We start from the raw sequence: 14332 nt of genomic DNA, 5'->3' as shown, positions 1-14332 counted from the left end.
CCCCCCCCCCCCCACCCAACAGCTCTCAGAGCCTTGAACCTGCACTTACTACCCTGATCACAAACTACTCCAGCACCACAAAATGACCTGTATGCACCATTGAAACACCATTTTTTCTCTTGCTCAAATATAACTGAATATTTATTATCTATCTTTTATATTTATTCTCTCTTTCCATTCTGGGATAATTCAATAAATACTATTGGAGTTGATTGTTGTTTTACAAAAGTTACTTTTTAGGTGCAAGATAACGGTTTGGGTATAACTGGCTAATTGTAAACTCATTATCGTTCAATGCTGGTCCTGCCCAGTTCTACCAAGTCCTCAAGAAATTTAAAAAAATCTTTGCCTTTCATAATGCCTCTAGGTGTATGCACAAGTTATCAAGAATAATATGCCCTTATTTGCTAGGTATTGCTTTTCTTTCCCTCTCTGCAGGTTAATTTTATTCCCTTTGAACAAGATGCAGAGGGAAAATGCAGGCATTTTTCCGGTAAATACAGGAATCTTCACCCCAGACTGTGGACCCTATCTTCTATCTAAGAATCCACTCCTCTCTCTGGCCCGTTAACCTCTCAAAATCTATTCAATTGTGCTTGATTAATGGCCTCTATTTTCCCCCTCTTCCCTACTCACACCCACATAATTCACAGCACACCCCTCAACAAGAACCAACGCAAGCAGTTGACAATGACAATGCTATTGTTTGGCAGACTGACATCTACCTCTCAGAGACTGAATGCCAGCTCTCTCGACAACTCAAACCTCCCTCTGGACTGTCACATCAGGCCATTGTCTCCCTGCTCCTGACCTCATTTCCTTCTGATCATTTCCTCTTTATAGTCTCATCGACCCCATCTGCTTCTATCTCAGATTTATTGTCAGTGCAAAAAAAAAAATTGTGCACAAGAAAGTCTGCAAGGGCTGGAATCTAGTGCAGTGCACAAAAGTGCTGGAGAAACTCAGCAGGCACACCAGATTCACATTTCAGATTTACTGTCAGAGGACATGCATGACATCACATACAACCCTGAGATTCCTTTTTCCTGTGAGTGCAACAGAATTACCACTTACTGATAGTGCAACTACACAATGTAAACATGTAAAGAAATAAAGAACTGTAAACAGATGATGAATGTAAACAATGACTGTGAAATACAGAGAGAATTTTTTTTTTAAATCAATAAAGTGCACAAATAAGAGTCTTTAAATGCATCCCTGATTGAGTTTGTTGTTGAGGAGTCTGATGGTGGAGGAATAACAGCTGTTCCTGTACCTGGTGGTGCAAATCTTGTGGCAACTATACCTCTTTCCTGATGTCAGAAACGAGAACAGAGCGTGTGCTGGGAGGTGTGCATCCTTGATGATTTCTGCTGTTCTCCGATGGCAGCATTCCCTGTGGATGTTCTCGATAGTAGAGAGGATTTAGATCTGTTACTACCACAGGCAAACTGGAATGTATCCATGTTACCTCTCAGACAGGAGCTGATCTGCTTCATCCCCAGCCTTTCAAAACAATATCACTGTTGATGCAAGTGCTGCTGGTCGATAGTCGTTCAGGCAGGTTACTGCACTCTTCCTGGGCACCAGTATGATTGATGCCTGTTTGAAACAGGTAGGTATCATGCCCTCCTGGAGTGAGATACTGAAGATAACCCTGAATACCTTGGTAAGTTGATCAGCACAGATATTTAATATTCGGCGAGGCACTCCATCTGGGCCAGATGCTTTCCTTGGATTCATTCTCCTGAAGGCAGCCCACTTGTCATCCTCAGATAAGAACAGGAAAAGATCATCAGGGGACGTGGGGGTGCGGGAGGGGTGATTCCTCACTGTTACTGTGGTCAAGTCGAGCGTAGAAGCCATTGAATTTCTCTGGAGCCTGAGCCCTTCTTCAGAATTATTATTTATTCTCCTAAAGCACCAAATGATCTTTACTTTCTACGGATGTTGAATGACTTGCTGAGTTTCTCCAACACTGCTTTCCCCAAAGATGAGGCCTGACATGCAAAATCCAGCGTTTTCTGCTTTCTGACTACACAGGTGGCCATGCGCCTCTTCAAGTCCATGCAGCTTTCAAAGGAATCCCATAATTCTTCCACTTACTTCCCTGTAACCTATTTTCTCACACAAGCCCATCAACTGCAAACTGATTCTCCTACCACTCAGCTCATCAAAGGTAATTTAGCAGCAGGTGCTTCGGATGTGGGATGGAAATAATGGCAGCCTCAGTGCCTGAGGAAGGAAAACGGATCTTCCGGGGAAAACAGTGCTGATGTTTCTTGTGCTACCTGCTGAGCCACTGTGTTATCTGGTCAAAGATGGAAGCTATTTGGTGACATGTAAAAAGGAACTGCATGAACACAGAGAATTAGAAATTGGGAGCACAAATATTTTGAAGGCACCATGATAAGCAGAAAAAGGATTTAAAATAAAAGTAGCCAGAATTTGCTGGGAAATTCTAGCAATTCCTTACCCTATGGCACCTGTTCACCCACTTGTTAGGAAACCTTCATCACCAAATACCTCTCAGCACAGAAAATTGCTATAATTCCTCATCTGTGGATCCTGCCTGGAAACCTGATCGAGGTGAGACTGGAAACATGTCACAGCATTGCATTTGACAATAGCTTTGAACAATTTACTGACTCATTGCTTTAAATTAGGATAGCACTTACCACAAAGCCACCATTGGTAAATCAGAAAATTACCTAGGTGTCACTCGAAAGTTTGTTTTGTGTGCAGTACCACCAGTCAGTCCACAAGTAAAACAGCACAGAGTTACAGACTGAGATCAGTTGTTACAGAGCACAAAGACATCATTTTACTAGAGCAAATTTCATTCAATAGACTGATAATAGCAGGAAAGAAACTGTCCTTGAATCAAGTTTGGTGTGTACGTCAGTGGTTATGAGTGAGCAGGAAATTCAAGGGTCTTGGTTTTAAACAGAATCACAGATTCTAAAGTAAAGAATATATGCTAATTATTTAGCAAAAACACTAATTGGGCCAAATGTGAATATGACAATTTCGGAAGTATGGCATGGCCTTAGAGAAAATGCACTGAATATTTACTGGAATGTCTGGTCATGAAGGACTTCAGATTATACAAACTAAGACAGCGAATAACCGGAGTCACTGATTTTTGAAGAACTCAGAAAAGTAAAATGGATGGAGACATGAACAATGTAGTGTTAAAGTAACAACTGAAAACCCTTCTTAAAAACTCAAGTCTGAGAGCAATTCATATTCAGCAATTTTAAGATACATAAAAATGTGAAGGTTCAGCAGGCATTCTGAAACCAAGTGCTGGGTAACCAAAAGACGAAGGTATAAGAATAAATTAGAAATTCTGGATAGGTCTTGGTGAACCATAAGCAGAACACCGTTTATTGTCATATCTGCATAACCCCCTCCCCACAATTCAAAAAAGATACGAGTGCTTGCGAGGAAGTCCGATGAATGTTCAGATTCCTGGACTGATGGAAGAATGCTGAGGGGAAAGTGATTAATATGTTTCGTGAGGGCAGATTGCGAGGACAAGAGCCATAAAGGAGTTCAGAAAATGAGGAATGAACACAACACAATAAAGCATAAAATTCTCAAGGTGCTTGACAGGGGAGGCATTTCCCCTTAATAAACTGTTTAGAATTAAGAGGAACAGTTTCAAAATAACAGGTTGAGTATTTAGGACATAAATGAAGAAAAAAAATTCTAAAAGACTTTTGGAAACTTCTTTTTGATAAAGCTGTGGCTCCTCAGACAATGAAAACATTCAAGGTGAAGAGACCTTTTATAGCAAAGGAATACCACAGTAAAGTGGAATTAATTAGACGACCATGTGGGGAACACAAGGATGATCTTGTATAGTTCCTGTGCTTTAGGTTTCCAACTATTGGTCAAAAGCAATCCAAGGGTATAGGCATCACATGAAGTACCCCATGGTAATGAGCAGGACAGATTAACTTGCCAAAAGAAGCAAATAGGTGTCCATGGGAATATACAGTATGAATATAAAACACTGCCCAATGATTGGAGAAAATCAACAGGCCGGCATCAGCTGATGCCAGGGATATGCGTAGGAGTCGAGGTGGTTAATCCCCTGTGTGAAATGCATCATTTGACGCCAGTGCGCTGACAGTTTTCTTTTTCCACTGGACCCTGCCCCAGTTAATTCCTGGGACAAAGTGTCAGTGGTAAAGGGGCTAATGGTTCTCCAAGCTAATATATTTTCTAGCATGATAATGAGCTTATTATCATATGCACTGTTCAACCTGCACCAAAATTCTTAATTGCTGCGGCCAGAGATGTACCTCATAAAGAAAAGTTACATTAGGTCTAGATTAAATTAAATCTAAAAGAGATATATATAAACAAAAGATAAATATTTAGAGTTACCATAGTGCAAGGGCCATTACAATAGTTCAAACAAACCATGATGTCGGAATACTTTATGATTAGTGTAGCAAGAGGAGGTTTCAGTAATAGCCTGACAGTTGTTGGAAAGATACAGTTCCTGAATCTAGAGGTGTTGAACTTCAGGTAGCAGTGAGAAGAGGTTGTGATTAGGGCAATTGGGGATCCTTTATGATGTTGGCTGTCTTTTTTTAAACATTTTTTTGTTTCACACTATGAACCATATTAACCAAAATACACACAAACATTTCCCTCTTGAATATACACAGTGTCATTTTCTCCCCTTTTTCCCCCCTCCCTCCTTCTCACCCCCCTCCAAACCCATTAAATGTTCAACATATACAATACAATAAACCCATTAAACAATTTCATCACACAATGAAAATAAACAAGAAAATTGTGTCATCTACTTTTACACACTGGGTCAGTTCATTTCATTTTCTTCTTATTCTTTCATTTTAGGGGGTGGAGGTCCGCGGTAGGCCCTCACTGTTGTGTTCCATGTATGGTTTCCAAATTTGTTCAAATAATGTGACTTTATTTTTTAAATTATATGTTATTTTTTCCAATGGAATACATTTATTCATTTCTATGTACCATTGCTGTACTCTCAGGCTCTCTTCTGATTTCCAAGTTGACATTATAATTTTTTTGCTACAGCTAAGGCTATCATAATAAATCTTTTTTGTGCTTCATCCAGTTTGAGGCCTAATTCTTTACTTCTTATATTACTTAGAAGAAAGTTCTCTGGATTTTTTGGTATGTTGCTTTTTGTGATTTTATTTAATGCCGGATTCAGATCTTCTCAAAACTTTTTCACTTTCTCACATGCCCAAATTGCATGTACTGTTGTTCCCATTTCCTTCTTACAGCAAAAACATCTATCTGATAATGTTGGATCCCATTTATTTAACTTTTGGGGAGTGATATATAGCCTGTGTAACCAATTATATTGTTTCATGCGTAACCTCGTGTTTATTATATTTCTCATAGTTCTGGAGCATAGCTTTTCCCATATTTCATTTTTTATCTTTATGTTTAGATCTTGTTCCCACTTTTGATTGGGTTTATAGCTTATTTCATCATTTTCTTTCTCTTGCAGCTTGAAGTACAGGTTTGTTATAAATCTTTTAATTATCATTGTGTCTGTAATCACATATTCAAAGCTGCTTCCTTCTGGTAATCTCAGCCTGCTTCCCAGTTTGTCCTTTAAGTAGGTTTTCAGTTGGTGGTATGCAAACATTGTACTGTGAGTTATTCCATATTTGTACTTCATTTGTTCAAATGATAATAAATTATTTCCCAAAAAACAATTTTCTATTCTTTTAATTCCTTTTCTCTCCCATTCTTTAAAGGAAAGTTTATCTATTGTGAAAGGGATTAGTTGATTTTGTGTCAATAATAATTTTGGTAGTTGGTAATTTGTTTTTTTTCCTTTCTACGTGAATCTTCTTCCAAATGTTGAGTACCGCTGAACTTCTATATTGTACCATGTTGGCTGCCTTCTTGAAGTACCGCCTCACATTGATGTCTTCAAAGAATGGGAGGTCAGAGCCTGTGATGCACTGGGCTACATTTGCTACTTTCTTCAGCTTTCTGTATTCCTTGCCACTTGAATTCCCAAACCAGGCTATGATGCAACCAGTTAGTATACCTTGCACCGTGTACCTGTGGAAGTTTGGAAGATTGTTTTATGGCTTCCAAATCTCTTCAGACCCCTTAGAAAATAGGGGCTTTGGTACTAACCCTCTCCAACATTATTCCATCAACGCATATAGATGCATGGTCCCTTGGCCTTGCCTTCGTAAAATCAAACAGAAGCTCCTTGGCGAAGAGCAAGATGGTTGTTGGATAGTCATCTTACAACTGTAAGAGTCAACGTTCTTAAATTTCACAATGCTGTAATTATCACATCCTTCATAAAATCTTCAACAAAGCAACTTACTGCTAGATTGACTCCTTGTTTGGCAATGCTGTGGGAAATACTTACATCAGCTTTTTATAATTCATACTGATAATTTCTTAATCATCAGCTGGTTTAACAGGCAGCTTTTACATTGATAAAAATACTGGAAGAACAGTGTTGATTGACAACACATGCCAAGTTTGATTTAAGAAAAACAAAGGAAATTTTTAAAAGAGGAATATGTAGAGAGACAGGGATAGGTTGGGAATTGCAGAGCTTAGGACAGAGGCAGCCAAAGACATGGCTTCTAGTGGTGGGGCAGTGAAAATTGAGTCAGTGAAAATCTAGTGAAATTGTCAGTTTGCAGAGAATTGCCCAATGAAATCTGTTTTTTTTTAAAATATGTATCTTTATTTTAGTTAGAGTAAACACAATTGATATACTGCGATCTAAACTATTAAGTATGACTGGAGTTGTCCGTAGCTCGTGAAAGAACAAAGGTGATCGTGTCAGTAGCAGGGAGCACATTCATTAAGAGCTTGACTCACCAACATCAGCCTTGACTGCTGAAGGAACTCGGGTCAGGCAAGTCCACGTGCAGATTGAGTTGGGGTTTCCTTTATAAACAAAAGTAAAAGGAAGTTTTACACACACACACACACACACACACACACACACACACACACACACACACACACACACACACACACACACACACACACACACACACACACACACACACACACACACACACACACACACACAATGGAGCTGGGGAGAAGCAGATTTGGACACCCAATCACAGGAAAGATACAAGATTGAAAGGCTGCAGAGAAGATTTACAAGGATGTTGCCAGGACCTGAGGAATTGAGTTGCAGGGAAAGGATAAACAGGTTAGAACTTTATTCCTGAAGCATATAAGGATGAAAGGAGAGGGAGATTTGATAGAGGGGTATATAGAGTAAATTTTGTGTGCCCGATGGAGATGTGGGGGGGCTGGTAGTCATGGTGGGGAGCTGGCTGATGGAGGACCTCAGTTTTCTTCAGGCTGACTTCCAGGCCAAACATTTTGGCAGTTTCCGCAAAGCAGGACGTCAAGCGCTGAAGAGCTGGCTCTGAATGGGCAACTAAAGCGGCATCATCTGCAAAGAGTAGTTCACGGACAAGTTTCTCTTGTGTCTTGGTGTGAGCTTGCAGGCGCCTCAGATTGAAGAGACTGCCATCCGTGCGGTACCGGATGTAAACAGCGTCTTCATTGTTGGGGTCTTTCATGGCTTGGTTCAGCATCATGCTGAAGAAGATTGAAAAGAGGGTTGGTGCGAGAACACAGCCTTGCTTCACGCCATTGTTAATGGAGAAGGGTTCAGAGAGCTCATTGCTGTATCTGACCCGACCTTGTTGGTTTTCGTGCAGTTGGATAATCATGTTGAGGAACTTTGGGGGACAAACTCAAAACTCAAAACGGTCAACCAGTTTACCTATCTCGGCTGCACCATTTCATCAGATGCAAGGATCGACAATGAGATAGACAACAGACTCGCCAAGGCAAATAGCGCCTTTGGAAGACTACACAAAAGAGTCTGGAAAAACAACCAACTGAAAAACCTCACAAAGATAAGCGTATACAGAGCCGTTGTCATACCCACACTCCTGTTCGGCTCCGAATCATGGGTCCTCTACCGGCACCACCTACGGCTCCTAGAACGCTTCCACCAGCGTTGTCTCCGCTCCATCCTCAACATCCATTGGAGCGCTCACACCCCTAACGTCGAGGTACTCGAGATGGCAGAGGTCGACAGCATCGAGTCCACGCTGCTGAAGATCCAGCTGCGCTGGATGGGTCACGTCTCCAGAATGGAGGACCATCGCCTTCCCAAGATCGTATTATATGGCGAGCTCTCCACTGGCCACCGTGACAGAGGTGCACCAAAGAAAAGGTACAAGGACTGCCTAAAGAAATCTCTTGGTGCCTGCCACATTGACCACCGCCAGTGGGCTGATAACGCCTCAAACCGTGCATCTTGGCGCCTCACAGTTTGGCGGGCAGCAGCCTCCTTTGAAGAAGACCGCAGAGCCCACCTCACTGACAAAAGGCAAAGGAGGAAAAACCCAACACCCAACCCCAACCAACCAATTTTCCCTTGCAACCGCTGCAATCGTGTCTGCCTGTCCCGCATCGGACTGGTCAGCCACAAACGAGCCTGCAGCTGACGTGGACTTTTTACCCCCTCCATAAATCTTCGTCCGCGAAGCCAAGCCAAAGAAAAAAAAAAAAAAAAAAAAAAAATATAGAGTAAATGCAATCAGGCTTTTTTCCACTGAGGTTTGGTGAGACAAGAACTACAAGACTTACATTAAGAGTGAAAGGTGAAATTAGGGAACAGCGAGTGGAACAAGCTACCAGCTGAAGTAGTGAATGCAGGCTCAATGAGAACATTTAATGAAAATTTGGACAGGTACATGGATGGGAGGGGTATGGAGGGCTGTGGTTCAGGTGCAGGTCAGTGGGACAAGGCACTGGGTACAGCCAACTTTGCTAAGGAAGAGCATTAAGCAGTTAGAAGTTGAACTCAACATGCAAATCCATTCATTCAGCCTCTGGCCACCAATTAGGGGGCACAGTGTCACAGCTAGTAGAGCTGTTGCTTCAACTCCAGCAACCTGGCCTCAATCTTGACCCCTGGTACAGTTTGTATGAAGTTAACATATTCTCCCTAGGACTGTATTTGTTTCCTCTGGACACTTTGGTTTCTTCCCACATCCCAAACACATCCAGGATGGTAAATTAATTCTCCACTATGAATTGCCTTTAGAGGATGAAGATTTATGGAAATTTAGGAAGAATAAAATGTGTTTAGTGTTAGTATCAGTTTGGTGTAAATATGTGCTCGAAGGTTGGCATGGTTAGTGGCTGGGGAATCTGTTCTGTGTTTGATGACTGTGAACATTCTACAGCTCCAATAATCTGGAGACTGGTGGTCGTTTGGTTTGCTCCTAGGTCGTTACTGGAGACATAATTCAAATAAGAACTAAAGAGCTCATTTCCAGTGATGGGAAGTCATGCCAAAGTCAAATTTATTGTCATATGATTGTACAAGTACAACCCGAAGAAGTAGCATTTTCTGGTCCTCTGTGCAAAACCTGCAGACACACAACCAGACATAACACACATACAGACAAACAATACATATGCAGGACAGGGGTTTGCAGAGGAGCTAGTGGAGTTGTACAAGTGAACTGGTACGGACTTGAAGGGGCGACATGGCCTGTTTCCGTGCTGTAAACGGTTATATGGTTAAGTAGTGATACATACAAATAAATAAATATTGTTTTGTACACATGAGAATCTTGGAAGGTCAGTGTGAGCAGTTACTTTGGTCTTTGGAAGAGTGATTGCACTTGACATTATGGCAGCACCTGATAATGCATAGCTTCATTGAGCCAAATGGAATCAAGGAGAAAATGTTCTAATGCTAGAACAATATCTAGTGCAAAGGAAAAAGGGTTGTGGAGACCAGTCCCAATACATTGATGTAGAAGTTCTTTAAAAAGGAGATCACAGGCATCTTCAATGGGTCCAGCAGAAGCAAGAAACTGAGCTTCTGTTCTACTTACAAATACTCAGATAAGAAAATATTCAGTACTACCATTCTGTGACACATGGAGAAGACTCTGGAATAAGCTCACTAGTGGTCAAGTACTAGGCTGTGACTTTTTTTTTCCTATGTACATGTTCATTTTTCAAGATCTGGGCAATAGTGATCTTGCCAGCATTTGTTGCCTATCCCTAACTGCCCTTGAGATAGTGGGAATGAGCTGTCTTCTTGATACTTCCAGGAGCTCACCAGAAACAACAATGAGGTGCTGCCAGAGAAGCATTCCAGCATCACTGTACCCCTGGGTACTTGCACACAACAGTTGTGAATGTTTTCAGTCCCCATCAAGTTTCCTACCTCTTTAACTGTCTCGTTATCCACCAGATTTGCAACTGGATGGTAGTAGGATGACAGAACTTTGATCTGGTCGCTAATTATGCAATCACAGTGCCAACTGCATTCTCTCGTTTCTGTTCTGCATATGAAGTTGCTGCATCTTCTGGTTGGCTTCTCATGTTCAGTTGCACCCAGCATTACCTCTTCACTCTCTGATTCTGGAATGATCCCCTGACTTGATCATCTCTATTACATTGATGCATCCTCATCTTTGCCAGATACCATGCCATCATATCCTGGGGGGTGGGGGGGGGGGGGGATCACCACTGATCAAAACCCAACCAGACCTACCCTGGCTGCAAAAGTAGGACTGAGACTATTCTGAAACCAGTGACTCAGTCATTTGACTTGAACAAACATTTCCAACATCTTCAAGGCTCAAGCCAAGGGAATGTTCTCTATTTCCCCAATGGTTGACAGAAGGTTTTCTTAATTTGCACCCCATCCACTCTCTGGAATAGTCACTCCCTCCATTTGCAGCACACCAAGATGTGCATCAGCAACGTTAGATTTCTTTTTCCAAGAATGCAACCCTGATCACATCAAACCCTTCCATTCCTTTCCAATTAACAGACCAATTTGGAAACATAATCACCCTCCCCCCATGACAAATGGGTCAAAATCTTGAAACTCCCTGGCCATGAGGATCCATTTGGTTTCCAGCCAGTTGAGAAGCTGATTTACCACCAACTTTTTAGTGGTATTTAGGGATAGGGCATTAAATGCGGGTCTGCCTCGAATCTCTCAATCCCATGAATACGCGTTAAGGGAAACGTTCTTGGCTGCAGAAAGAGCGTAAGAGTCGGGCAGGAGAAGCACTAGAAAAATCAACAGCCAAACGTGTCTCGTCGCATCTTTAATCGAAATCCTGTTTGGCTCATCTGAAGATGTTGTGAAGTGTTCTTTCTCTCGCCAAGTGGCTTTCTTTAATTCACGCGGAGTTATATTACTTCTCCCTTGACACAGCACTGGCTTTTGTCTGGTGGGGATATTAACTCAAACAGCTGGAGAGGCTTTTGACTGTCCAGATGAAATCACCACACAGCAGGGACTGAACCTCGACTCGAAATGCTCCATGATGGGGGAAGGGTTTGCCAGAGGGTTAATCAGTAACAAAGCGGTATGAAGTGTTACTAAAGGAGGGAATTAACGTATTCTTGATGTGTGAAGTGAAGGCGCGTCGTGGCCCTTTCGCTGACTTGCTGCCCGTTTTATTAGTGAAGGAGTTTCAGTGGTGAAGGTCGTTAATTATTTACACGAATAAAACAGAAGCCCATGTTCTTCTGCTCCGTGTTCAGAAATAAGTCCTTTCCCCTGCCTCTCGGGAGGACGTATCAATTCAAAATAGTAAATAACCACATTGCAACACCACAGCAAAAAGTTCACACAATGAGGAAAACTTGCACTTTTTAAATTGGAACCATGTCCTTTACATCTCATTAAAAACAAGTTGTGCAGCCCGTTGCTTTCTTCAAACGGATTTACAAGCATCTCATTTTAAACAAGCAGAATGCCCACCTAAATTAGAACCCACCCCCTCTCCCTCTACAGTGCAATTTAAAGCGCATTCCCCAAATTCCCTTACAACTGCAGGCTATTACCGCGGAGTTACAGACAGCTATGCCCGTCGATCACCGGAGACCCCCGTCTTCTGCATATTTTACATTTCAGTGGAAGCTGTTCCCCACCCGAAGTTCTCTTTTCATTCTCTGCTCCCCTAGACGGGCCAGAAAACGTGCTCAAACAACGCAGGAGACTTTCCTTTCATAAGTCTTTGTTGGTTTTTTTTTGCAGGAGTTAAATCATAGATACTCTCTTGGCTTAACAGGAGAGCAAAGTCTCAAAGTTTTTCTTTTACCTTTGAGATGGTGAGGGGCTCTCCATGTTCCAGCCCCCCTTTAAGGGTAAAGCCCCAAGGAGCTCCACCTTGCAACTGAACAGGAATATGTTGGTAGATGCTGGCTGCCTCTCTGCTGCGCTCCATAATCTGTGATTTCTCGCCGTTCCATCACATTCCCATTGATTTTCTCTCTCTCTCTCTTCCCCCCACTAACTGCTGCCTTACATCCATTGCGGAAATGACATTGAAACATAACTCGCCTGCTCCAGGAGTGGCGTCCAACCCATCCAATCAACTCCTCCTTTCACAGAGGGGAGAAGCGAATCAATGCGAGAAGGGACTTAAAATGCAAGTGCTTCTCAAGTTCACCGCGTGCAGTGTCACCCGTCCCGGAGAAGACTGGAAATAATCGGATCCAGAAGTTTGCTCTTTCAACCTAAAAGTCTTGAGCTTGAATCTCATTTCGAATTTGAAAATGTTTGAAAGAAACTTTTTTTGCCCCCCCCCCCATCTCTCGTTAAACGCGATTCATCACTTTGTACGCTCCTTTGTTCCAGTTTTACCTTGAGTTTTATTTTTATTAAATCAGTCACTACTCAAGCAGGCCATTCGGCCCATCAAGCCTCTTCTGCTTTTTGGAAAAAATTCCACGGCCCTGCAAATTTTTTAAATTCTTATTCTGAAATTGAAATATCTCGCTGAAAGGATGCAGTGATTTCATTTTAATTTTTTAAAAATCAAACTGCTCATAATTTGAGAGCCCAGATAAGGACAGCAGTACTTCGCAGCAAATACTAGTTTGGCTTCTTCAACAAAAATCACTCAAAACCACCAAAGTGAAGGATGATGGCTGTTTTTCATATCCACTTAGTACCTTTTGACTGTTGGTCTGGTCTCCTTTCCCCCTGCCATTCTATAGTTCTTATTCAGATGCCTTCCAGTTTTTTTCTCTCTCTCGCTTATACCTTGAAGAAGGGTTCTGGCCCGAAACGTCTGCAATATATCTTTACCTCCTATGGACGCTGTAAGGACAGCTGAGTTCCTCCAGCATTTCTGTGTGTTTTTATTTCACTCCTTCATGACTTGGAAACCACCTGCAGTAACTGGATTCATCTGTTCATATTTTAGAAATACTAAAATATAAGGAGCCCCCAGTTGAACCACCGAAAAGAAGAAATATGAGAGCAGAGGGGGAGTAATCTTCTAATATTCGTCTATGGCTGAGGATTGTGCCTGAGGAAGGAAAACGGATCTCCCGGGGAAAACCCACGCAGACACAGGGAGAACGCACAAACTCCTGTCCTGATCTCATTGGCGCTGCAAAGGCATTGCGCTAACCGCTATGCCACCCAGTGAGACACAAAGTGAGAAAAACCATGAGTTGCTTTCCCTCTATCTATGCACATTGGGATTCAGCCTGCTTTTGTAAACCATTTTATTATTGCAAAGCAGTTAATTTATTGGAGAAAGTCTGAAACATTTCAATATGTCCAAACTTTTAGTTTCAATCCAGATCTAATTAATGGGGATCCACAGTTAAACCAAATAGTACATTAGGATAATTCTTTCAACATTTTAGTACTTTGTTCTGTAGATCCAATTAGAAACTCACTTTTTGATAATCATAGAGAACTTCTCCCCCCCCCCCCCCCCCCCTCATTTGTTTACATGGCTCCATCTTACCATATAATTCATATTGTCCCATTACTTAGGAACAAATTTGCATGATGTAAAGACAAAGTAGGTTTATGAACACAAAATGTGATTGCTGAATTTTCCGGCAGTGTTGGGATCTTTTTATTTAAGATGTGAACTATGCCTACTAACTTTCAATGCCAGATTTATAAGCCTGCACTGAATCAGTTTCTAACAGCTTGCACCACCATGACCATAATCTGCTTAACCTTGGCACAGGTAGAAAGGAATGGGAAAGATCAACCAGGATCATGCTCTGGTATTTATTATTCATATTTTGAAAATATGCTCATGTAATATCAAGTAAAGATGAGATTGACTTCAGCAATTCTGCATGCTCATGCTTATTGTACATATAAAGTATATGATTTTTTTAAAAAAAACTGCAGATGCTGAAAAGATGGAACAAAAGCAGAAAATGTTGGAAGCACTCAGCTGGTGAGGGAGTACCTGTGGGGAATAGACAGCGATAAGGCATCCCA

General features: G+C 41.7%; 2 protein-coding genes across 5 annotated transcripts in view; one reads left to right on the top strand and one right to left on the bottom strand.

Annotated features, from left to right (window-relative positions):
* The window catches only part of LOC138740479 (protein Shroom4-like), a 102026-nt gene extending 89651 nt beyond the window's left edge, over nucleotides 1-12375 (bottom strand). For both annotated transcript variants that reach the window (XM_069893179.1, XM_069893181.1), the window contains exon 1: nucleotides 12174-12375. In XM_069893179.1, the coding sequence (XP_069749280.1) occupies nucleotides 12174-12299 (126 nt within the window). In that variant the 5' untranslated portion in view covers nucleotides 12300-12375. The remainder of the gene's footprint in view (nucleotides 1-12173) is intronic.
* LOC138740483 (bone morphogenetic protein 15-like) overlaps nucleotides 1-14332 on the top strand; it is a 141560-nt gene that overhangs the window by 109320 nt on the left and 17908 nt on the right. The window lies entirely within an intron of this gene.

The sequence above is a fragment of the Narcine bancroftii genome, chromosome 8 (genome assembly GCF_036971445.1).
Source record: "Narcine bancroftii isolate sNarBan1 chromosome 8, sNarBan1.hap1, whole genome shotgun sequence".
Classification (NCBI taxonomy): Eukaryota; Metazoa; Chordata; class Chondrichthyes; order Torpediniformes; family Narcinidae; genus Narcine; species Narcine bancroftii.
This window is presented reverse-complemented; position numbering and strand designations above follow the sequence as displayed.